The 26,029-nt window shown below is 46.1% G+C and overlaps 1 protein-coding gene across 2 annotated transcripts in view; it reads left to right on the top strand.

Annotated features, from left to right (window-relative positions):
- Nucleotides 1-26,029, top strand: part of MYO5B (myosin VB) — a 148,148-nt gene that overhangs the window by 72,659 nt on the left and 49,460 nt on the right. For both annotated transcript variants that reach the window (XM_030237205.2, XM_030237204.2), the window contains exons 13-18: nucleotides 4,515-4,637; nucleotides 5,837-5,920; nucleotides 10,984-11,133; nucleotides 11,738-11,835; nucleotides 17,172-17,258; nucleotides 25,646-25,757. In XM_030237205.2, coding sequence (XP_030093065.2) covers nucleotides 4,515-4,637; nucleotides 5,837-5,920; nucleotides 10,984-11,133; nucleotides 11,738-11,835; nucleotides 17,172-17,258; nucleotides 25,646-25,757 — 654 coding nt within the window. The remainder of the gene's footprint in view (nucleotides 1-4,514; nucleotides 4,638-5,836; nucleotides 5,921-10,983; nucleotides 11,134-11,737; nucleotides 11,836-17,171; nucleotides 17,259-25,645; nucleotides 25,758-26,029) is intronic.

The raw sequence follows: 26,029 nt of genomic DNA, 5'->3' as shown, positions 1-26,029 counted from the left end.
GAGCCTGTCAGAAGGACTGGAAGATGGAGGCTGTCTTCTCTAAATCCAGTTCTGGGAAGATTGGTTGGATATCTGGAATAGATTTAGGGTATGGTTGCACTTGTGGAGGGAGTTGCTTTGATGGAGGGGACAGCACACTTTGGAAGACTGAATTCTGAGGAGACATGTGGAAGGACTTGAACTCTCTGAAGAGGAGCAGCCAGTTGGGGTTGGTTTTCCAAGGGATTTAAGTTATTCTTAGATATCGTAAATCAACGGCAACTCCGACGAAGGGGAGAGAGAATGATGCATCTGACTCTATCATCAGAAGGTTAATAAAATACTTTATTATTCTACACTGTGTACATTTCATCTAAACTGAATCTGCCAGGCAGTCACTCTTGCTCACAACTGTCCAGAATGGCACTCATCTCTGATTCTCTTGTGACTGTCCTGTGACAGTCCCACACACACACACTGCTTGGACTTGATCGGCCAGGGGAACAAAACATCCTCACTTTGGGCTAACAATCTCATATTGCATTCTACTTTAGCACAACACAGGCACAGCAAGTGAGATAAGAATTGTGTTTTCCTTCTTCTCTGCTTGTCTCACGGCTTCTCTCTGTTCAGAGGGCCTGTGAATACCACACTTAGAGGAAACAAAAATCCTCAGAAATGCAGTCGAGCCTCTGTCAAAGCTGGGTGAGCTGTCCTGTTTTCAGACTGAAGCTACATGGTATGTGGGTGTGCTGCCTGTCTTCCAGACACTTCCCAAGTGCCTTGGACAATGCTTTCTGGCACAGGGTGGTGTTTTTGGGGCTGTCCTGTGCAGGGCCGGGAGTTGGACATTGCTGGTCCTTGTGGGTCTCTTCCAGCTCGGGATATTCAGTAGTTCTGTGGTTCTGTTAGGGAGTACAGTTGGAGGTTACTGTGGATGCCCAGGTTTCTCCATAAGGTGTCCTGCTGCCTCACTCTTTCCTTGCTTTTGCTTTGGCATGGGAGTGAGAATGAAAAAATCAATGAAAAAAACTGTCTTTTTCACTTAAGTACAACCAAAAGGGTTCAATCAAGAGCAGGCTGATTGTGAAGGTTCACTTGTCAGAGTTGTCATCATTGTCCAAGATTTGTGAGGGTTCTTTCTACTGGTGGAGCAGCCTGACCCTGAGGCTGCCAAGGGGGAATGTATCTCACCAAACCCCCCAACTCCCTCATGTTCTTGAGCTCCTCTGTGGCTCCATTCTGTGTTCCATGGCACATTGCCACTGTGTTATGCTGCTGATGTGCCAAATGCATTTTCTAGTGCTGTTCAGAAGATGCTCTTTGCTCTTTGCTGTGTCCTTCTGTCAAGTGCCAGGAACGCCATGCTCCCCTTCTGGCCGACTGCTTTTCCACCCCGCTTGTCTCCGTGCATCGCTGCGGACCTGGGGATCTGAGCAAATGTGTTTTCCTTGTCTGGACTCGTTAGTTCTTTGGACATCAGGAATTAGCACATGGCCTTCCTCTCCGGGGTGATTTCTGCTCCACTAGCAGAGGTTGGACCCCTGGGCTTTCCTCTGGGGCGGGCCGCCCGACGCGCGGCAGAGCAGCCTCCCCTACGTCACGCTGTCAGCTCTGATGACTTTAAAGTCAGGCACATCACTTGCAGGGGAACGTGTTTTTGGAGTGTTTCTGCAGGGGCAGCCCACGCTCTTTTCAGGCTTTAACTCATATTGGAGTGATAAGGAGTAAAGAAATAAGATGTGAGTAGTTTGTACTGTGTTTTCAGAGGGTTGACTTTTAGATCATTAGGTTTGAATCACAGAATTCCTGAATGGTTTGGATGGGAAGGCACCTTGAAACTCATCCAGTTCCAGCCCCTGCCATGGGTAGGGATACCTTCCACTGTCCCAGGTTGCTCCAAGCCCCATCCAACCTGGCCATGGACACTTCCAGGGATGGAGCAGCCACAGCTTCGCTGGGTAACCTGTGCCAGACCCTCACCGGGAAGAATTTCTTCCTAATATCTAATGTAAATCTACCCTCTTCACCTCAAACCATTGACCTTTGTTTCTTCTATCCACTTAATTGTCTTTCTGTTGGAGGTGGTGGTGGAGGGAGTCCCAGCCTTTAGTCCAGGTGGTCCCAAGCATCTCCTGGTTCTTGGTCCTGGGATGCAGAATGGATCCTGTGGGGCTGGCCCTGGCTGCAGTGGGTGTGATTGTGGTAGCAGGAGCTCCTGGCAGCACCTGGGGAAATGAATACAGAGCAGGGGGGACCCTGCCTGTGACAGGGGAGGACAGAGGAGCACAGGCAGTGACCTTGTGCAATTCCTGGTATCAGCTTTATCCTGTTTAAAGATTATGTACAAAACTTGCAAGGCAGTCGCCTTTCCTCTTCCCCATCCCCTAAAAAAAAGGTGAGATAGCCCATAAATAACTTTCTCTGTTGCTCTAAGGGCCTCAAACTGCCAAGGTAATACCAAAAGCTGTTATAATAGCAGAGATAATGGCCTCCTTAATTTTTGTCTTTGGAACTTGGTCCCTATCAGGTGCTTCCCATGCAGCTAAAAATACCCAGGCTGCAGGATGGTGAGCAGGGTATGGCAAACCCTCTTTCTGGGAGGCAGGAGTGATGCCTTTGAAGTTCAACTCCGAGATAAGCAGGTTTTTCAGCAAAGTGGATGCCCTGGAAGAGAGCTGGTGCAGGATAAATCTGGCTCAGGGTGGCTGCAGTGCTCCTGCTCTGCACCTGTGGCTTAGTCCTGCACAGGAGGCACTCAGTGATGCCTCCAGAAAGGATGTTTTTGCATGCAAATATCAACTATAACCCTTGAAAAGAAACACATCTACATTTATATAACCCCATTGTTTGAACATAGGAGTCTCACCTTGCATAAACAAAATATGTATATAATTGCATAGCTAAGTGCCTTTCAATGTTTATATATAGCCTGTGTTATTTCTGTGTGTATCTCTAATTGGCTTAACTTAAAAATTGTAAAGTATAAACAAATGAGGGAGAGCACAGCTTGTGTGAATGGCTGCTGAATTTAATTCACCCTCATTACAGGGACTGGCAGGAGATGCTTCTCCCTGTGTTCACAGCCCTTCTGGTGTGTTTTGGTTTGCTGTCATGAAATCAAAGGCTGTTTCAGAGCAGCACAAAGAAATATTCCTCACCTGTCTCATGTTTTTCATCTTCCTGTTCTCTGTCTCCATTTCCTCTGTCATTTTTCATATAAAGGTCTATGTAAACTCCTGATGGGTGATCAAGAGCTCTCTCTGTTGCTGCACAGTTGTTCTATGGTTTCTAAGCTTTGTTCCATCTAAGTTCAAATATTGACTGAGACTTTTCCTCTGAACCATCTCTTTTTCTAACCTAAATATCTAATTATCTTTTTTTTTTTTTTTTTTTAAATCTGTGTGTTTTTGTGCAGCCACTGCTGTGCTCAGCAGTGGTTCATGGGACGGGGATGAACCCCATCGGAGGTGGCTCTCAGGCCCCAAGAGAAACAATTTCACTGTTATATATAAACCAGAACTTCATGTGTGTGGTCTCACTGGCAGTTTGTGGAAATTATTGTTCCACCTAAAACAGCATTAAAAAATAATGTTGGTATCTGAGTAGTTAATGTACTTTAAGTGTAAAAATACTTCCTTAATATTTCTGTTTTAATTATTGGTGGTTTTTTTGTTGTTGTTTGGGGGTTTGTGTGTGTGTGTGTGTGTGTGTGTGTGTGTGTGTGTGTGTCTGTATTTGGGGTTTTGTTTTATTTTGGAGGTTTTCTTTGGTTCTGGGTTTGTTTCTGTTAGGGCTTTTTGGTTTTTTGAAGGGGGGAAGTTTTGTGGTTTTGGTTGGTTTTTGGTTTGGTTTTGAGTTTTTTTGTGAGTTTTTATGGTTTTGTTTTGTTTCAAGGTTTGTGGATGATTTTTTCCTTTTTTTTTTGTTTGGGGATTTTTTTGTTTCTTGGGGGTGGAGCTTTTGGGTTTTTGTTAGTTTTTGGTTTGGTTTTGTTTGTTTTCATGGCTGTTTTGGTTTTTGTGTGTGTTTTTCTTTGTTTTTGGTTTGTTTCAGGGTTTGTGGGTGCTTTTATTTGTTTGGGGATTTTGTTTGTTTTTTTTGGGGGGGAGAGCTTGGGTTTTTGTTAGTTTTTGGTTTGGTTTTGTGGTTGTTTTGGTTTTTGTTTGTTTGGTTTTTATGTGTTTTCCTTTGTTTTTTTTTAGTTTCAGGGTTTATGGGTGTTTTTCTGTTTTGTTTTGTGGTGTTTTGTTTTTTGTGGTTTTTCTTTGTTTATTTTTGTTTTGTTTCAGGGCTTGTGGGTGCTTTTTTGTTTTGTTTGGGGTGTTTTGTTTTGTTGTTTGTTTTTTATTTGTTTGGTTTGTTTTGTCGTTTTGTCCTTTTACTTCCCGCAAGAGCCGTTCCGGCTGCCGGAACAGAACCAAGATTTGGGTGTTTCCTGCTGGAAACGCAGTTTCGGTGTGTTTGTCACGAAGGCAGGTGACTGCAGAGCAGCACCTGGCCCTGGCAGTGTCCCCTCTGTCCCCTCTGTGCAGGTGCCCAAGGGCACGGACCAGAACTGGGCGCAGAAGCTGTACGACCGCCACGCCGCCAGCCTGCACTTCCAGAAGCCGCGCATGTCCAACACCTCCTTCATCGTCCTGCACTTCGCCGACAAGGTACCCAGCAGGGACAGGAGGCACAATCAATCAGTGGAGAGCCCTGTGAGCTGCCCCTTGGTGCCTGGAGGGTGGTGGTCATGGCTCAGGTGCTCAAATCTGGATCAGCCCTGAGGGCTCCAGCCTGCCGGCTGTGACTCTGAGCTGTGAGTTGTGGATTCTCGAGGAGAGACAAATCCTCTTTCCCAAAGCTGTGGTGAAAGGGGTTTCTGTAAGGGCAGCCTGGCAGAAAACGTGCTTGTGTTAGAAGAGCAGGAGCTGTGAGTGTCAGCAAGGGCAGGGAGGAGGTGAGAGGTGATCCCAGGTAGATCCCACCTTTTTGAGGGAGAAGATACCAACTGTGGCACTAAACTGAACCAAATCCCAGTGCTGGTGCTTGGGGGTCTTGTCCATGGGCTCCGGCTTCACTGAAGCCCTGATGTGACAGGTGTTACAGCACACAGGGATCTCAAAAGCTTGAAGTTACCCCAAACACATATTTGTTAGGAAAAAATAAAAAAAAAAACAACCCAGGGATCTTTTTAAGATGTGTCTGAGGAGCTGGACAACATCTACGTTGTCCAGCTCCTCAGACACATCTTAAAAAGATGTGTCTGAGGAGCTGTGATGCCCTACAGGTACTTCTCCTAACCAGGTTTGCTCTGGCTGCCAGAGGCACTCACCATGGCAAAGGTTGGTACTCACCTTTCCTTAGGCAGCTGGTTTTGCATATGGATCCTTCATGAACAATATTTCTTACTAAGTTTTACTATTTTTTTAAATGTGAAAAAAAAGATAGATTTTCTTTTGTTATCTCTAATTTTTTTTTTAATTCCTTTGTATCCCACCCCTCTGTGGTTTCAAAACCCAAGAGACCTACAAGAGACATAGGCAGGGCATATTTTGAGGTTTATTGATTAACTTAGAAGGAGTTGAGGAGTGAACAAAAGAGTGTGTAGAGTTACTGATGATCCTTGCATTTTTTACCCCTGACTTCCATACACAGCAATTTAATGACTAGGAAACAATCTGTGTTTCTTAGTAAGGATTTTGCTTTCACCCAGATTCACTTTGATAAAAAGTGACCTTTAAATTTGAGTTGTTTCTTTCCCCTCTCAGGATTTTGGGGTGAGCTCCTGACAGCAGGGAAGTGGTGGGAGCACCTTGTCCCTGTGTGTCGGACTTGTCCCTCTGAGCTTCTTCCTTTTGTGTCCTGGCAGGTGGAGTACCAGAGTGAGGGGTTTCTGGAGAAGAACAGGGACACTGTGTACGAGGAGCAGATCAACATCCTGAAAGCCAGCAAGGTAAAAAGAGCAGCAGGTCAGGGCAGCTGCCCAGGCTGGAGCTGAGCTGTGCGTCCCTGTGCCACACCTGGCCCTGGGTGTGAATGTGATAGCCACTGACATCCACCAAAGAGCCAAACCAGTGGGGTGTGGAGCAGGGAAAAAGGGGGGAGAGCAGGGTGCTCGGGGTTACAGTCACAGCCACGTGTGGATGGGGGTAGTTGTCTGCCTTCCTTCACACTAATGTTGGTGTCCTGTCAAGATGCATCGCAGAAGTAGTTTCCAAACCTGCTGATCCTCTTCTTTTTTTGGTCTCCAAGGGCCAAAATTAGGAACAGGTAGTTTTTGGGCACTGTAAATCCCACTTAGCTCTGGCTTGGAGCTCCCCACCCATCACCCAATCACCCATCCATAAAAATCACAGGATGATTTGGGTTGGAAGAGAATTTAGGGATCATCTTGTTCCAGCCCCCTGCCATGGGACACCTTCCACTAGACCAGGTTGGTTAAAAGCCACTGTCACCAGTGTAGTTTGTACATTGTGGGTAGCCTTGCTGGTCCTATCATCCTCCTGTGTGAAAATAGCTGTTCCTCTTAGCTGTAATCCATCATACTTGTCCCTGTGACTTCTAATTACTTCAATAATTGCTGTGCAAAAACTGGAGTTCATACATAATGCTGGAAATTTAACATGAACTCTGAGACACTCCAGCTGCTGTGGAGCTGTTTTACACCACTGCCAATGTGTAACTCGAACAAATTAACAGATACTAATGATCTCTCTTGGTGTCACTTGTCTTTTACAAGGTTTTGTGCTGTGTACCTTCCCTCTCCCAACTGTTGTACAAACTACTTGTCAACATCTCATTGCACCAGGTGCCAGCAGGGAGGTATTGACTGGCTTTGAATGCCAGCTCTCCCGGTAAATGCTTTTTGGCTCTTGCTGTCTAAAATTTGTTGGGGTGTTGGAAGCAGAAGAGCTGTGGGGCTCTGGAGGCTTTGGAGTGGGTCATGTCTGCAGTAAATGAGCATTTGACAGTGGGCTCCGAGCCAGAGATTTTACAGTTTTCTATATAAATTGAGTAGATTTTGCACTGGCTTCCAGTACCATACTCCTGCTCTCTATGGGCATTTGGGTAGGTTGGGTTGAAAGTGTCAATAGCACAGACAGCTAAGGAATTTCAGATCCTTGTTGTTTTAAAACCAGACCAAAAGTTCTTGCCTGCAGCCTTGAGTCTTTCATTGTCAATTAATGAGCTGAAACTTTAAACATCTCTCCCAGGGCAGCTTTTATTAAGCAGTTAGTGTGAGAATGCAGCCCTGCAAAGCCCAGCTCACCATCCAGCAGCCAAAATCCAGGCTGTGTGACCCTGGGGCACCATTGCTGCTCCAAACCCCAGATGTGGTTTAAGGAAGGAGCACATTTGCTTTCCTCCAAACCTTTCAAAGCCTTCCATAGCATAGGCCAACATGTTAAATTGGTTTTGGTTTGGGTTTTTTTTTTGTTTGTTTGGTTCTGTTGTTTGTTTGTTTGGGGGATTTTTTTTTGTTTTTTTTTCTTCTTGTTTTTTTTTTTCTTCAAATTTTGAAGGCCCCCTGCATGTTGCAAGCAAAAGTGTGTCATATTTAGACTTCTCTTTGTGACACCCTTGGGTGTGCTCCTGGCTGTGACCTTCTAAATGCCACCCTGAATAAGGAGTGGGATGAAGGGAGGTGGAGGAAACATTATTTTTAGGAGGAGTTTGTTCCTGTCAAAGTTGGAAGAGATGAGAATGGGAAATTATTTAAGTGTTGTCAGTGGCTTGGCCTGTTTCGCAGCAAGGAATTCATGTGAAGATGGCAAGATGAGCAATTTTCTCATCCATGGGAGTAGTTGTGAAATTAATAACCATGAAGCTGGGCTTTAACGATGCCCAAATCAAGAGCTCTGCATGTTCAGGAAGCTTCCCAGGGAAAAACTGGGCATGATTAGAGCTCATTAGAAATGCCAGGTAACCTCCAGGAATAGTTGATGCTGTATGATTAATTATTTAGCCAGTGCTGAACTTGCTGTTGGAGTCAGTGCTGCAGAACTGACAGGGTCTGAAAAGAATTTCTGCTTGACTGTTTGGTTTAGGGGAGAGATTGTAACTCATTGGAGTAGTGTGGTGAAGAGTGGTGGAGACCCTGGAAATGGTTCCCTAAAAACACAGATGTAAAATAAAGGCTCTCTTGTCATGTTTAGGGACCACAATATAATATCAGAGCAGGCTGGACTTTGTTGAATATCTGGGTTGGAGGGGATCTTAAATCCCATCCAGGGCCACCCCTGCCCCTTCTACTATCCCAGGTTGTTCCAAGCCCTGTCCAATGTGGCCTTGGATGCTTCCAGGGATGGGGCAGCCACAGCTGCCCTGACCCAGCCCAGAACGCTCTGAAATACACTTGAGTCTGAGAACCTTTGGGAGACAGTTTGTTGAATTTCTGCCTTTAAGCCATTCCCCTAACAACGTGGGAGCAGTGGCTTTTATCAGCCTGTGCTGATCCTGGGCTGTTCTGGAAGAAGAGCAGCAGGAGCAGTGTCACATTCCCCTCCCAAATCCTTCAACACCCGATAATCTGCTCTCACTGCCCTTAACCCCTGTTTGCCAGCAGACTGTTTCCCTGGTATTTTTGCTTCTTGCCTGCCATTTGCCCTCAGCAGGGCTATAAACAATCAAAACCAATTTTGTTTTGCTGTAAAAGGCAGCCTGGTCTCTCTGAACCAGCAAAAGCAGCAGTGGCAGTGCAGACTCTGCTACCCAAAAGTGTAAATTTAACTAAAGCTCAGATTAGTTAAATTTAACTAAAGCTGCAGAGGGCTGTGCTGTGAGGACTTTGTCCTGTCCTCAGGATCGGGCTGGCATGCAGCATTCCCTGCACTCTTCTTTGCATTCCCACTAAAGCAGCACAGAGGGCAAGGGGGAACACTGGATTTACCAGAGCAAGGACCTGGGCACCTCCCTGTCAGCAAGCCATCGCCGACGAAGCACTCCCACCAAGGCAGAACTGCCTTCAGCTAATTAGAATGAAATTACTGCCATCATTGAGATGGTGAAAGAGACTTTATAAAGTGTTTAATTAGTTCTGTAAGTGCTGGTCAGCTAAAACAGTAGAGAGCTGATGTTCTTCAAATTAAGGGAAATTATTTGAATGCTGATGGAAAGCATAAGGACATGCTGTGAAGGTATTATTTTCCAGTTCTCTGTAATTACAAATAATGCACCAATGGTTTTGACTATGCCAGCTGGGGTGGAGGGATCTGTCCCTCTTGCTTACAGCCCAGAACCTGTGGAATGGCTCCTGCTAGAGATGGTCCCAGTTCCACCAGGTTTGCATTATACAAGCTGAGAGCTTGGCTCTGAGATCCTTCACCAGGAGCAAACACTGCTATTATTAATACCAAGTGGATGGAGGGATCAGTGGCACTCCCAGCTGTGTTGAGAAGACATTTTGAAACCCCAAATTACATCCAGGGGTTTTACCACGTTGTCAGGTGTGAGGCAGTAATGCAGAGCCTATGTTAGATATCTTCATCAATATGTGTGCCATCCATACCTCCTGTGCTTGCAGGAGTCAGAGCATCCCAGATGGTGATGTGTCATCCACAACAACTGTCAGGATGTCTTTTTTTAGGGATAGAGGGCCAGGTGAAGAAGGAGAGAGACTTTATTGTGGTAGGAGTTGAGTGAGCTGCTGAGATAGCAGTGATGGCTGAGTGTGAAGCAGATCCTTAGCTGGCACTGTTGTGGAGCCTGCAAGAAATTTGCTCATGTAATACAAATAATTTTCTCCCCACAGTGTTGTTGAGGCTGCTGTCCTAACAAGCTGTGAGAACATCCCACAGGACAGGGCTGGAAGTGTTCCTGTCTCAGCCCAGGGATGTGGCAGAGAGCCTCATGGCACAGGGCTATCTGTCTATGTCTAAAAAGTGGTAAACCACAGCACTCTTCCTGGGATCTTAATGGGAAATACAACCAGGCTGGGCTTTTGGAGGAGCCTGAGGTGGGGGCAAGAGTGCTAGGCAGGTGCCACTGCCTTGTGCTGGTGGTTTTAGGGTGGCTGTGTTGGGCATGGTGTGCCATGGATGTGGGGAATGTGGTTCTGTCCCTCAGGTGCTCCAGCATCCATGCTGCTGGGAGGCATCGTGAGTGCTTTGGCAGTGTCACCGGGCAGGAGCCCAGCTCAGCTGGTGATATGTGACATCCCACCTGCTGACAGAGGGTTTTTTTTTACATTTAAGGATTTCCCTTTTGAATGTAAGTGCAGCTGGGGCAGTAGCCAGTGTGGGTGTGTAGATGTATTCAAGATGTGAAAATTCAACAGCCTTGCTAACCAGACCAGATTTATGGTGGCTTACTTAATATTCAGGTTCTCCAGCCTAACATAAATCTGAATATCCTGCTTCCTAAATAATAATAATAATACTAAAAAGGCATTAACTGCCTTTGCCAGCTCACCTGTTGTTTGTGAAGTGGAAATGTTGCTGCTGGCTTGCCAGAAATCCCAGGCTTAGGGATCTGTTGAGCTAGATGTGGTGCTTGCAGGATTGTGAAATGGTGGTGCTGCCCCGAAAGGTGGGTCAATAGGGAGGAAGTGTTTGTGTCCCTTAATTTTTTGAAAAGCAAGAGTGCCTCTGGTGCCATGGTGGGCCTGGCTGCTGCCTGTGCTCCCAGGAGATCCTGTTCCTGGGGAATGTGCTGTGTAGGCAGCATCCTTGCTGGGGCAGGGCTGGATAAACACCCTGAAACAAAGCCTTGGGAGCAAGAGTCACCTGTTCAGGAGGTTTTGTGCCCTGGCAAGACCTCAGCAATCCAGCCTCTTTTTCTTTTTAGGCTGGTTTGATTTAATGTGCACGTTTCAAGGTTTCATGACCAGCAGCACAGAATGTTCAGCTGCCCTGCTGAGGTGGTTCATGTAGACAACTCTTCTTGCTTTCACTTTCTTGCCCCTTTTCCCCTTCCAGGTTTAGGATGGGTGAGAAATGACCTGAGCAGTGGCAGCTGGGTGGGTTCATTCCCCAGTGAGCAGGGCCAGAGCTGCTCAAGTGTTGCCTTTTGTTTCAGTATCAGATGGTAGCAGACTTATTCCAGGAGGAGACGGACGCCGTGCCCGCCTCTGCCGTGCAAAAGAGAACGCCCCGGATCAACGTGCGCTCTGCCAAGCCAGCCTTCAAAGCTGCCAACAAGGAGCACAGGAAAACAGTGGGACACCAGGTAATGTGAGGTCTGAGTGAGTCAGTGACAGCACAGCAATCCAGTTAACACCTTGCTGCTTCAGTTTGAAGCAGAGGTAAATAAAAAGCCGTTGAGGGTGGAAAGAGATTTTCCCATGATCACAGTGTTCAGCTGTTGTGCTTTGGATGACTTCTAGTGTTGTCTCTGGAGCAGCAGGATTGAGTAGTCTTGGCTGAAAGCAGCTGAGACATAGTCTGGGGAGGGTGGAGACTCTGGGATTCACTGGATGGTGTCCCAATATACTGTGAAGCCTTTAAACTGAAGCAGCTTCAGAAAAGGAGCATTTCCCCCCCTGTGGGCAGTCAAAAATTTCATCAGAGTCCCAGAGAGGTTGTGCTGTCTCCATCCTTGGAGGTGTTTCAAAGGCCCAGCTGGGCAGAGTCCCAAGCTTTGTTGCTCATGACTCCTTGAGCTGGAAGCCCTCAACCCACAGTGTCTTCTCTGAATTCCCCCTGCCTGTGCTGGGTCCATGGGGAGGCTCACGCCGTGTCACGCCCACGGGTGGCTTGTGGCACCTGCTGGCTGGGGCTGCAGGGTCACAGCTCCTTCCTCCCTCCTCCAGACGAGTGGTTTTGTCTTTCAGTTCCGCAACTCCCTGCAGCTGCTGATGGAGACCCTGAACGCCACCACCCCGCACTACGTGCGCTGCATCAAGCCCAACGACGAGAAGCTCCCCTTCAAGTAAGTGGCCTTGCAGGTCACAGAATCACAGAATAAGGAGGTTGGAAGAGACCTCTAAGATCATTGAGTCCAACCTATGCTCTAACACCTCAGCTAGACTATAGCACCAAGTGCCACATCCAGTCTTTTTTTAAACACATCCAGAGATGGTGATTCCACCACCTCCCTGGGAACAGCATTCCAGTACTTTATTATTCTTTCAGTGAAACATTTCTTCCTAATATCCAACCTCTACCTTCCCTGACGTAGCTGGAAACTGTGTCCTCTGGTTCTGTCAGTGCTGCCCAGTGGAAGAGACTGACCCCCACCTGTCTACAACCTCTCTTCAGGAAGCTGTAGAGAGCAATAAGGTCACCTCTAAGCCTCCTCTTCTCCAGGCTAAACAGCCCCAGCTCCCTCAAACGTTCCTCACAGGGTTTGTGTTCCCAGCCCCTCACCAGCCTCGTTGTCTCCTCTGGACGTGCTCAAGCATCTCAACATCCTTCCCAAACTGAGGGGCCAGAACTGGACACAGCACTCCAGGTGTGGCCTCACCAGTGCAGAGTACAGGGGAAGAATTACCTCCCTGCTCCTGCTGGCCATACAATTCCTAATGCAGGTCAGGAGCCATTGGCCTTCTTGGCCACCAAGGCACACTGCTGGCTCATATTCAACCAGCTGTCAACCAGCACCCCCAGGTCCCTTTGTGCCTGAACACTGTCCAGCCACACTGTCCCCAGTTTGTAATGTTGTAGGGGATTTTTGTGGCCAGAATATAGAACTCAGCACTTGGATTTATCAAACTTCATGCTGTTGGACTCTGCCCATCCATCCAACTGATCTGTCTCTCTGCAGAGCCCTCCTTCCTTCCAGCTGATGAACACAATCTCCCAGCTTAGTGTTGCCTGCGAATTTACTAATGAAGGACTCGAAGAGCAGATGTGCTCAGCTTTATGGCAGGAGGGACTGCTTTGGGCTCTTCCTCCTGCTGAAGAGTTTGCCCCCTCCTTTTAATGTTGTTCCTGTGGCTGGAAGGTCTGTGTGGGTTGCTGGAGTCACCTTTTTGGGTTTCAGCATGTGCCTCTGAAATGAAGACTAATTCAGGTTCTAATAATTCATAGATATGCTCTGCTAATACTGCGCATCCTTGCTTTGCAGTAATAGGGTCTTACTGCAGTTTTCATCTTAGACTTGCTCTGATTTAAATAATTATAGTTCCAAACAGTGACAAGAGAAAGAAATGAAAAGGAAGCCATAAGTAGTGGGCTTGTAAAATGAACAGAAATATCTTGGTGCTTCCAAAATAAATGTAGAAAAAGTTAAGGTGTGGCTTGTATAAACTTCAGGCAGGTGAGCAGCTGAAGCAAAAGGCCAGTCCTGATCTTTGTATTTCAGAGACATATCACAGGCAGCAAACTCTGTGAGCAGGTAGTTGTTAACCCCTCTTTGACCTCTTGGTCATGGATTTGTGCCCAGTTTTCTTCCCTGCAACTCCAGGAAAGCTTGGCCATTAGTATACAGGGACCTTACAGATGTGATGTCTTCGAAAGGCATCAAGTGCAGGTGGTGACCTTTAAGGATGAAGGTTGTAAATGTAATCCAGCAGCAGCGAGGCATTTCCCTCCAGCTGATCTGATGCAGGCTGAGTGCTCCCAGTGAGCAAAATGCGATTTAAGAGTGCAGAGACAGCTCCAACAGTGTCCTGGAAGGAAGGCAAAGCTTCTCCAAACAGACTCACCCTTGGTCATGATGTGCTGGAGGAGATGTATCCACCAGGAAGCTTCCAGGCTTGACTCTTCTGCCCCTGCAGACAGCAAAGTGAGGGGTATTAATCGTTGCAAGACATTCAGAGTCTGGTTTCTATTTACCCAGTTCCTTTGATGAGTAGTTAGCAGCCCTGGAGATGGCTGTCTGTGCTGGGATCTGTGTTCCTGTGCTCTGCTGATCTGTTTCACATACCATCCTGTGGTGCTGGATGTTCTTGGGCCTTGGTCTCCTCTTGCCTTTTGCAGGGGGTACTCATTAAATGAAATTCAGGATTACACTGTGTGATTGACTGTTTTCTTTAGATGAAGCACAAAGTTATTCTCAGATTTGCTGTAGTGAGAGTGTGGTAGATGCTCTGGGTGGTGAAGTGTCTTCATCTTTCCAGTGGGTCTTTCCAGGACTCCATGTCCCTGCTTGGCCCTCCTTTCAGCTCATCCCTCTTCACTTCTCTGCCTTTGAATTTTCAAATTCAGTTTTTCATGTGATGCTCAGGATACAGTTAATATAATTCCATGGATGTGCAAGCTCCTGGTTTTCGGGGGGCAGTAACTGAATGAACTCAATTGTATCCTTAAGATGTTATGGGTAGCAAGTGCCAGGAGGGTAATTCTGCCAGTGCCTGCTCCTAGTCCAAGGGATGGCTCTGCCCAGTGTGATGCTACTGTTGGTGAATGTCCAAGCTCAGGATTTTGGGAACAATGACAGACCAAAATAGACACAAGGATGGCTCTGGAGGAGGTTGCTTTAGGTTGTGGTGATGGGGTTGCATCCTCATCCACAGAGGGTTCAGGTGTCTCCTGTGGGTGGTTCTGCAGGAACCCTCACCCCTCATGGATTGTTTAATTGGCATTGTCACCTGGGGATCGTGGCCAAGGTTGGTCTTGCTGCCACCAGCTTGAGGAATTTGTATCCTTAGCCTGCTCGAATAAAGTCACAGAATCCCAGGAGCACTGAGACTGGAAAAGAGCTCCATGATCATGGAGTCCCAGCTGTGCCTGATCCCCGCTGTGTCACCAGCCCGAAGCAATGAGTGCCACATCCAGTCCTTCCTTGGACACCTCCAGGGATGGGCACTCCCAACACCTCTCTGGGCAGCCCCTGCCAAGGCCTGACCTCCCTTTCCATAACTTTCCATAAGGAAATTCCTGCTGGTGCCCACCCTGACCCTCCCCATGCCCAGCCTGAGGCTGTTCCCTCTGCTCCTGTCCCTGTTCCCTGGAGCACAGCCCGACCCCCCCTGGCTGTCCCCTCCTGTCAGGAGCTGTGCAGAGCCACAAGGTCCCCCCTGAGCCTCCTTTTCTCCAGGCTCAGCCCCTTCCCAGCTCCCTCAGCCTCTCCTGGGGCTCCAGCCCTTCCCCAGCTCCCTCAGCTGCACCTTGTAGGACTTGCTCTCTCTTTTTATGTGTAAAAGTGGGACCTAGAGACACATGCTGGAAACTGTGCAGTGCTGGGAATCATTTGTGAAGTGAAACATCATCAACATCATCAGCGTTGCTCCATGTTAGCACACAAGCGTCTGTAGCATGCAGAACACTCGGTGTTTGTTGTTCAGTGAGAAAATAAAGTTTCTCTTTCTAAAATCCAACATTTTTCAGCTCACAAGAGCATTATGTTTTTCTAAAAGGAGAAGCTTGAACAGGAAGGAGGTAATGGCAGCCCTTCAGTACTTAGAGGGGCTACCATGAGGAGAAAACATGCTCTCAACAGTGGTGTGTGGTGGGAGGAAGGAGCCAATGGCCACAAATTGACACAGGAGCTTCAAACAAGCTTCAGCCTCCATCTCTGGAGGTTTTTATCAGTTTTGCCTGGCTAAACCCCTGGGCTATGGGTCTATGGGTCTGCCCCCACAGCTGTCCCAGCTTTTGAGCACAGGGGGTCAGACTGGAGACTTCCTCAGGTCTCTCACACCCTGCATTCCTACTCACGGCTTGCTAGGAAGATAAGATCTGTAATGGGGCTAGAGGGTGCCAGGCTCCCATCCTGGGACACCCTGGCACCACGCAGGGATGTCTGCTGCATCTGACTGCAGGCTGGGTCTGAGGTTAATTCCTGCTGGAGAAGACTTCCAAAGAGAGATGTGCAAGGGGAATGCCTGACTTCAGGTTGTTCCTCTGTCCGTTTTCCTTTTAGATTCTCTTTCAGGCAAGGTTTGGGATCTTTCACTTGGGTTTCTAGGCCTAAAGCAACCTGCCAGGTGCTTCTACCTGCCATGGCAAGGAAAAGCAGTTTATAGTAAGGTGTATTGTCCCACTTTTAAGGTCTTAATTTCAGCATTAGCCCATAGCGGGAGCTGACAGATGACTGCAGCCTCTCTGGTGACTGCATTTCACCCCCACTGAGCAGGGCTTTGCTGCTTTGCAGAGTTTCCCTTGGATACCAGAGAGATTGCCCTGGGATCTTCCAGGACTGGTGCTCACCTGTCGATCTGCCACTCCTGTTTATTATTTATTCTTATGGAAATTGCACCCTTGTGGGTTCTTCCTTGAAGTGAGTGACAGCCCAGACTGATTTTTCACCCTGCACAGTGTTGGTGGTGTTGCAGTGAATAACTTGCTTGTTGACTTGACAGGTCCAGGGTATTATAAAAAGCACAGAGAGAGAAGAAGGAGACTATTTTTCATGCTACTTTTGTACAGCAGAGAGCAGGCAGAATTATTCATGTAATCTTGACTTGCAGGTGTAAATATTTTGGGCTTTCAGAAAGGGGAAAAACTGGCATTATATGAGAAGCTTTGTTCTGGAAACCTCACACAGCCATGGACATTGCATCCTGTGAGTCTGAGCTTGATGCAGGGACCTTTTCCAGTGCCTTCCAGAACTGGAGAGCTGGGACCTCCTTGTGCATTCAGAGTCAGGGTGGAAGGAGGGAGCAGCCATGGGAGATATAGTACCTGATACCTAGACTCACTCTCTGCAAGGATGGTCTGATCTGACTTTTTGCCAGGAGCCAGAGGAAGCAGTGCCTGAGTATTCAGCTGGAAGTTGCCTTGAGTTTTTTTGCCACAAATTCCTGAGGGAAATGAGATGCCAGTGGTAAGGGATGATGCAAGCTTTAAAGAGAAGGGCAGAAAGACCTTGAATTTCCACATGGTGCCTACCTAAGTCATTAGTCTGGAACACAACCACCACTGTTCTTGGAAAACTAAGTCAAGAAACTTGTGGGACCTGTTAATTACCTGGTTTGGGTATGGAATTGAATGTATCAGACTTATTTTGCTGTTGAATTTTGTTTCTGTAAATATGTTGTTGCCCTGATAGCTGGCTCACCAGGCAGCTTGTGGTGGGGTACCCTGTTCCTTTCTTTATTGTGATTCTATTGCTTTACAAAGCCAAGTGGATTCTGGCTGTAGGCACTAATTAATTGCAGCAGGTGGTCAGTCTATCCCAAGAATACACCTGGCATTGATAGCAGGGTGGGAGCAAGGTTTCAGGCAACTTGGAAATCAGACCTTTGTGACATGCAGAGAAAAGGTGTGACATCTGTGCAGCCTGTTCCCAAAGCCAGGCCTGGGTTATGCTGAGGTTTGGGAGGCAGTGTCTGTGGGCTCCCTTTCACTGTGTGTTACTGTCTGTCCTAAATCTAATTGCAGGTTTGATCCGAAGAGAACCGTGCAGCAGCTGAGAGCCTGCGGAGTGCTGGAGACCATCCGGATCAGTGCAGCTGGCTTCCCATCCAGGTGCTGGGCTGGGAATTCCCTGGGGTTGTGCTGCCTCTGACATTTACCCAGCAGGTTCATTGTACCCAAGGCCAGGCTGGACAGGGCTTGGAGCACCCTGTGGAAGCTGTTCCTGCCCATGGCAAGGGTGGGACTGGGTGAGCTTAAAGACCCCTCCAGACCAAATCCTTCTGGGATTATCTGAGGTGAGGGAGGAAGAAGAAAACACTTATGTTCTTAGGACAATGTTGGTTTAGGTTTGTTTATATCCGGGATAGATTTTCTGCCTTTTTTTTTTGTTGTTCTTTGTTTGTTTCATTTTGCCAAACTCCTGTAATGTCCTGGGTTCCTCAAGTGTAAGAGATTCATCGTCAAGCAAAGAGCTGCAGAGTGGGCATGACAGAGACTGTGTTGTGCTGTGTCCACTGCTCCAGCTGGTGCTTCCAGTTTGGTCCTGAGAGGTAATTTGCTCTCATGAAACCTCAGAAAAAACTGATGCCTGGCAGACAAAGGAATCCAGCTTGGATGCTATACCTAAGTGGACATCAAGTAACAAAACAACAACTCTGGAAGCAAGCACTGCCCTAAAGCACTTCTTCACTGTTTGCTTGAAGGCCCTTCTACGGTTCAATTTGATTTTCTTTCTTTTTTTTTTTTTTTTTTCCCTGGCTTCAGACATCTGCTGCAATCTTCATTTCAGCAAAAAAAAAAAAAATTCTGATTCTACTTTCAGAGAAAGAAAATAAGGGTTGTAAATTATTGTTGTAGACTTTCACAGAGCACATCCAGAGCATCCTCGGCTTCAAACTCTTGCATCATAAAAAGGAGGGTTATGGGTGTAGCTCCTGCTGATTGAGATACCAAATTCAAAAGAGGTTTTTAAGGCCTTATAAATCAGAAAACATAGACTATACATAAGTTCTGAAGATGACAAGGGCAAATAATTCTAAAAATGCATCAATTGCATTTTAGTGCCAAGCAGCTTTGTGTTAATGTCAGCAAAGCCATCAGCCTTTTCATACGGAACAAAGAAGTTATAAATACGCCCAGTGAAGTGTTGGCTAAATGTGATGTGGAGCACCATGAGAAACTCCCTGTCCTGGATTTTGGAGAGGAGCGTGCTGCTCTCACCTCCTGAAAACCTGCAGGGGGGGTTCTGGCAGCCGAGGACAGCAGCTGCAAGTTGAGGTGGCTCTGTCACCTCTGTTGGAAGTGACCTCCGTGGGCAGGTCACAGCTGGTCATGGGGTCCTCCCTGACCAGTTGAGTCCCGCTCATTAGGGAGGAAGAAGGGAAAACAGAAGAAGGAGAAGAAGAAAACTCTAATGGAACCCAATTTCTCTTTGTCCTCTGTCAGTGTGGGAGGGTACAGATCTGGGACCTCATGTTGGGAGTCTGGCCCTATGAGAAGACCCAGCATCACCTTTGGATCTCATCTCTGAAGTCTTGAGGGCTTCTGTGGAAGTAGCCAGTAAAAAGCTGCTTCTTTGTTACAAGATCCCTAAGCCATGGTGGGGAATCAAAAATTCCAGCCCATGGGTTGTCTTTGTTGCCAGACCAAATCCATCAGTCCTTTGTAGTAAAAGGGCTACAATGAAAATTGTAGTCCTTTTACTAACCAATGAAAATCTGGGGTTTTTAACATGGGAAAGGCCAGAGAAATGCAGTTCTTTGCTCTCCAAGCAAGCAGTCACACTGCCCAGTGCAGTCTGGGCCCTGGCTCTGCCATGGTGGGGCCCGGGAGAGTTTGGGGAGCTCTGCCCTGAGCGTTGTGTGTTCTGTGAGGTTTGTTACTGCTCTTATCATGGCTGCACGGACACCCTGTTCCTCCCCATTCATAATTATCCTACAGATTTGTAGCATTTTTCCATTTCTGCTCACTTAACTGCAGCTAATACTCTACAGCACTAAAATCAATGTGAAATCAGTAACTGGGGAGGGGGAGCAGAGGGGAGAAACCACTGCAACACCTGGACACCAGCCAGGATCTGATTTGACAGCAAAGTATTGACCAGTGTGAGGGCCTCTGCACCCTGACAAACTAAAAACTGATGCTCTCAGCTCTCCTTGCAGGCTTTTGGTTATGAGGTCTTTTTACAGGACACCAAGAATACAGAACTCTTCCATCACTGCAACTTGTCAGCTCTTGTTCTTCCTACAGAGACCAAAAAAACAGGGTGCAAAAAGAAATTTCAGCCTTTCAGACTGACCTTCTCCTAAGTTTGTGATTCTTGAAAGACAGGTCTTTGTGTATTTTAATATTTCTAGGATATAATGGTGTATAGGAGCAACTCTGCACCAAATAGAATACTCACTTTGGGCTCTGGTGCTTCTTCACCTTCCTTACTCAGAAAATTCCAATCTTGATAATCCAGATCCATGAGCTGGATGATGTAATTGAAAGATTGTGAATAATCTGTGTATTTATATTGACTTTATGGACCATCTCGGGAAAAGATGCTTCCACAGGATCTTGTTTTGTAGGAAAAGTAACAGACTTTTAGTTCTTTCTGCAGTTTTACATGTGGTATCTCTCAGTTTTCATCACAGTGAGCATTGATTATTCCTCTGCATTTCCTTATATTTTGAGATAAGTTGAGTTTATATTGCTTGATTAAGGATAAAACCAAAAAGGAGAGTCAGTGCTTTAAATTTAAACCTCTTGTGAAGGCTTTAAATTTGGAATACTTTAAAATAATAACAGAAAACTTGTTTTTGTGACTTTTGCTTCGCTAGGGTCTAAGCAATTTACCCATAAAGCAACAGGGAATTTCTAAATTTGTTTATCTCAGGGTAAGTTTTTCCAGAAACAATAGAAAAGCTCTTGTTTTCATCCTGTAATGTTTACCTCTGAATATAGTCCAGCACACTGTCACTAGAGTAACTTTCTGGACGTGATGTGGCTTTGAGTCAGAGATCTCTGGAGAAATCCACCTGCTGCTGAAGAGTTCAGTGTTTTGAGTCCTTAATAATTTTTTTACCTCTAGGAAAAGAAATAATTTTTAATACAAGTGGTAGTTGTTCAAGCTGTGTAAGTCACAGAAATCTGGAGCCTTGGATTCAGGTTTCTCCTGAAATCTCCCCACTTAGGGTGCTACTGGGTTTATTTTACCATTTCCATGGTAGGCTGCGCTCTGGCTTCGTCTGAAATAAATTGAAAATGTATCATTTGCTTTGAAATGTTACTCAGCCTTTAAGAAATCTGTATCTGTTAGCATGTACATAAATGACTGTGATGAATGGAGTGTCTGAGATGTGTAGGTAGTAAATCTATCATCAGCTTCCCTGGGTAAAGCGTGGAAGATGTCTCTCTGCTGTAAAACCATTCATCTTCCTTACAGAAACTGGCTGCATAGAGATGAGTCTGTAGAGAACTAATTGGTGCAGATCTTCATGAGTAGCATAATAACTCTTTCAAACAAGTTTTTGAATTGGTTCTATCAAAACTGTACCTTTTTTTTCTCCCCCCTGCTGGTTATGGTGGTTTCCTGTCAGTGGTCCAGCAGCAGTGGTCTCCCACCATGCCATCACTCTGAATAACCTCATCACTGCTGTTCTCTCTGAATTACCCCCTTTGTAGTTGTTATGTATTTATAGTTAAGTATCCTTGGCATTTGGCTGCTTCCTCTGGTCGCTGGAGCTCACTGTCAGATTCAGCATTTTTGTATCAATTCAGTGTGAAATCCCAGCTGCTAAACTCTATAAATATTAAACATTTATAATTGAAAACTATCATGGACATCCTTGGATGTATAATTTTTTTTACAGAATGTGCCTTTAGCTGTCTGGCTGTCATTTCAGGATAACAAGACCTATAAATTGCTTTGGCTACCAACAGTTCTGTTTGCCCACACCCAACAAAGGTGTAATATGTAAATGGAGGGGCTTTTCCCCCCTTGTTTTTCCCTTTGAATATATTCCAGCTAATTTCAAGCCAGGCCAGCTTGCATGTTTTAGAGCTAATTGAAAGGCAAATCTGTTCTGCTGCAGTAAACAAGGCAAGAGAAATTTTCTCCCTGAACTGCAGCTCCTAAAATAATTTCATGTCAAATCTTGGCTCCGAGATTGAACCTTCCAGACATGTTCTGACTCCTCTGGAAAGATCAATATCGTCCAGCTCCTTCCTGCTTCATACATTGACCCCTTCAGGGGAGGGTGCTGCCAGGATTTCCTACACAAAACTGAGTTTGTTCAGCACCTGGGATGGTCTTGGGTGAATTTGTTTACTCTGAGAGGAAACATTTCACGTTCGGTTATTTCAGGGTACCAAAAGAAACCATATTATGGTTAAGAGTTTGAAGCTTCCTTGACCTATTACACTGCTTTCAGCTGTTCACTCAGTGCAGCTGGCATAACATTGTTGGAACAATGGGTTGTGGATATTTTGGGCAGTTGTTGAGTCCTTGGAAAGAGGCTTTTTGGAAGCTTCCTTAGAATGTCAAACCTAGTTTTCTAACCACGCTCTCCTTTCAATTTGGCATTGTAATAAACACAGCTGGCTCTGTTCAGGTTCATAAAGCCTCGATTTTGGACAGGAGCAGCCCCTTTGCTTTGCACCTGGCTGCATTTTTGTGTAAAATATCCAAATCTGGTTGCTTAAACTACAGAAAAAAGATTACTTCATCTGTGGGGCGTGCTATGTCTTATCCCCTCTGTTTCCTGTAGGTGACAAAGACTGTCTTGCGACAACCAAGCCTCAGGCTTTCAGCCAACAATCCTCCTTGCTGCTTGAGCCCAAGGAGGGTTTTTTTCCACAGGCATAAGTTATTTTCCTGCATTCTTCCCTTCCCTTTATTGCCTTTTCCCCTTAGTGACCTGTGCTGACATCAAAGCAAAATTCAGCTGTTTGAGGTTGGCTTGATCTCAGTTTGAGTAGCATCTGCCCAGTCCTTTGTGCCTCCTTCTTCCTGTTTCTCTGTTGTGCAGGTACAAAAATGCCCTGGTTCCATCTCTTTTCTCTGCATCACTTATCTGGATCATAAAACTTGATAATAGTACAGAGCTGTATTTATTTAGTGTCTCTTGGTGGTTTCCAGCCCCCAGCACTGAGGTTCGCCCATGCTGTATGTTGTGTGGCAGCATACCAAGCACCTGAGATCTGTTTTTTATTTGATACCTGTCCACAAGTTGAACTGAGGTGTACACTCCCCATAGCCTTTTCTGGCCTGCTAAGCTGTGGGCTAACACAGCACATCCTTTGTCTCCTGCTGGGAGTCAGTGTGTGGCTTGGCGAGTATGAATTAATTTTCTTTTTTTGTTTTTTTTTTTTTTCTTTTTCCATTTTAAAATGAAGACACTGTACCTAAAAAAAAAAAAAAAAAGAAAAAAATATATGTGCAGAAAAAATAATTTAAAATGTATGTACAGCACTGAGCCTGAGCTTCAGTATTTCTGCACTGGAGAAATCTCCCTTTCAGGACAGGGGGATCATGTTTGTTTCTCTCCCAGCACATAGTTGTAAGAAAATTTTATACAGCTTTGAGCCTCGAGTGGTTCAATGAGGCATGTAACATTAAACCTGAGTGCTTTAATTGTTCCTTTCTCCAGGGAGGATTCTGTAGCAGCACCTATGAACGCCTGTAGCTTTCTTTTGCTGGTGAACTGGGATGGCAAATATCCCAGTGAAACTCCTGATGGGCTGGCTGAGCCCTGTTGCGGCACAGATTTTGTCTTGATGCCCCATGGACAATAATACAGGAGCAGTGTGGTGTCAGGGCTGTCATTCCCTGATAAATCAGGGAGTGGTGAGAGCAGGAGTGAAGCAGTTCTGTGCCCTGGGGCTCAGCGTGGGGCTGTGAACCTCTGGGAGATGTGGCTACAGGGCTGTGGATGCCACCAGTCCTGTGAGCAGCTCAGCAGAAACCAGGAGGTGTATTCTCTGACTCTTCCAATGTCTCATGTGAGACTTACTCCTGAAAAGTGAGTAATTTTTATTAAGGATGGACGTGGAAAGTAAATTTATTCTGCCTTGGGAAATGAGAATGACAGGCTCTGGAAGAAGAGCTGCTGTGTAGTGACTTATGATCTATTTTTAAGGAATTCCTGCAGGTGTCTGACTCTTGTTTGTAGGCAGCTGTGAGATCTCCATCTCTGCCGTGGTCCTGGAAGATGATGGATTTTGCTTTCTGCCCAGCTTGGACCTGTGCCCCGAGTTTCATGTTCTGCATCTTCACCATCTGCTCTTAGCTGGAAGAGCCTGGGTGGCACCTGCAGGGTGATTTTTTTCTCCAGATATCAGCAGTTAATAATGCCAGTGCCTGAGCTGACTCTGGCAGGTTAATGGGAATACTCCCTCCTTCTCTCTTCACCCCTCCCAAGCTTTCCCTGGCTCGAGCAGTACCCGAGCCAGCCTCGTGTGCTTGGCTGGGTGCCTCAGGCTCTGTATGCTCTGCTTCTCCTCTCAGGTTTGATATGGAGCTGTGTAAACCCCAGGCATGCTTAAAATGAAAATGGGTTTTATTTGCACAATGCAAAATGGGAAATGTAATTATAAAACAGAGGCACTGGGAAAGCAAAGAGGAGGCAAGTTTAAATTAAACCTTACAGGACACAAGCTTGTAGTCTTGCATAATCTTTGTGTTCTGTTTTCATCCCAGAGGGAACTCCCCATAGCTGACACCTTAGTTTTTTTAGTAGTAATCCAGTACTTTTGGTTATTTGAAGGTGGATAGCCTTAGCTGCCTGGCCTCAGGACTAGCCTATGGAGATAGAGATTGAATCAGCACTAAATCTGGCTGTTATAGTGCCAATTTGAGCATTCTGAGCATGGGAAATCCTTTCATCACAGTTGCCCTCATGCTCCTGCTCCTATGAGCTCTCCATTTTACCTTTGGCTTTAGGTGCAATCCTAAGGGTATTCTGGTTTTTGCCAGTCCCTTTATTCTTTACTAGTTGTGTCCTGGGTTCTGTGTGTCCATGCAGGAGTTACATGTGGCTTTCCAGTAGATCTTTTCCCCCCATTTGCTCTCTTCATTCCCTTTGCAAACATTTCCTTCTACTGCATTCTTTTCAATGAAAAAAAGCATTGGCTTCCCCCCTTTTCTGAAGTGACACAAAACTCTGTTGACTGTGTGTTTTGAAATCAGCAATATGCCTGTCTTAGCAAATACCACAGCTTCCAGCCTTCAAGGTGTTTCATGAGAGATACCAGCAGCTGGAGTAGATGATTGTGCAGGGCCCTTCCAACTGAACAGTTTTGTTTCTTGATGTATTTTGTAGAGCTGGCAGCTGTGACTGCTCAGATGGTCTCGCTCAGCCTCACCACTGCAAACTGGCCAGCACCTGTCACAAGCAATGCTCTGGCCCTTTGCAGTTTGTTTTCCCTCCCACACTCTTAATCCCTGGAGGTATAAAAATAGCAAAAAATTGGTGCAGTAATGCAAAAAAGTTAAGGTGTGCATGGGGCTTGTGGGTGCAGAGGATGTTTCTGTATGGCAGCTCTTCACAGTTTGTTTTCGTCCTGGTTGCCAGAGCATCCCTGCAGGTAAGGATCAGGCTCACAGGTGGTTGGAGTGAGGGCAGAAATCAAATCCTCTGTGTTTCTCTCCAGTCTCCCTTTGATGTTTTTTATGTGTATTTTGTTGGAATGTCAGTGATCATTCTGGACATTGCTGGAAAAGTTTAGTGTTAATTAAAATCTCAGGTTTTGAGGGGTTTATAACTCACTCTGTTAATTTAGAGAAGGCTGAAACTTGGCAGATGCTGAAGCAATTTCAGGATCGCAGTCTGCAGGCTCTACATCTATCACCAGCAGCAGAAGATGATATTTCTAGCTTCAGGATACAGTGCTCTAATTCCTTCAATTAGCATTGCCTGTTTGGAGGCTTCGCTGCTGGAGACAGTGAAGTATCTTCCAAGGGGCTGCTTTGTCTCTCCAGAGCCAAAAGATTTTGTGTTTGTTTGAAGGGTGTCAGTCACGGACCTCAAGATGGGGCAATTAGGGAGTCAATTGATTGAAATTAGTATTCAGCAAAGTTTGGGAACACAAAACCCAAAGAATATCTATCTGATTAATTCTCTATAACTTTATGAAAATTGCTGTTTCATTTTTATTTTTGGGCAATCTAGAGATCCATGATTTCTCCCAGGTTAGGTTGCCCTTTCTGACAGGAACAGCATTGTTGCGTTTGAGTGGTAAAGAGCAGCAGATTAGGAAGCTCATCAGGGGTGAAAACAGGGTGATCTGTGGTCTCTCTGTTCCAGGCTAGAAAGGCCACATGGTCATTCAGTGTCTGAGACTGGGGCCAAGCTGGGGGTGAGTAGCTCCATTTGGAGCGGTCAGTGCTGAGGGTAGTGGTGAGAAATCCCTTGAAATATTTCACACTTTGGCTCATCTACAACTGCAAGCACTTTACTTTAGTGAAACAGTGGCCAGCATGCAGACTAACCCAGCGTGTGCTTTGCTTTCAGGTGGTCCTACCCTGACTTTTTCAATAGGTACCGTGTGCTTATGAACAAGAGAGACCTCTCTAAGAACGACAAGAAGCAGATCTGTCAGACCCTCTTGGAAAACCTCATTAAGGTGAGCTGGGACTAGACCTCTGTCACTGATGCTAAAAGCACAGAACTCATGGCTTTGATGTGGTCTGAAATTGCTCCAGCTTCACCTGCTGCACATGCAAGAGCTTCCCACCCCAGGCAGCCTGGGAGTTTTCCCAAAATGAGGGAGTCTTGTGAGGAGGTGGCAGGAGCAAGTGGGACTTGGGATTTCTTGGCTGCGGTCAAGTGGAGTGAATCATTTCAGTGCTGGTGAAATCCAGAATTTTCTGTCACTGGCTGGGCATGAATGACTGG

This window comes from Serinus canaria, chromosome Z (assembly GCF_022539315.1).
Source record: "Serinus canaria isolate serCan28SL12 chromosome Z, serCan2020, whole genome shotgun sequence".
Classification (NCBI taxonomy): Eukaryota; Metazoa; Chordata; class Aves; order Passeriformes; family Fringillidae; genus Serinus; species Serinus canaria.
Note: the sequence above shows the minus strand (reverse complement) of the source record. Positions and strands in the feature narration are given on the sequence as shown.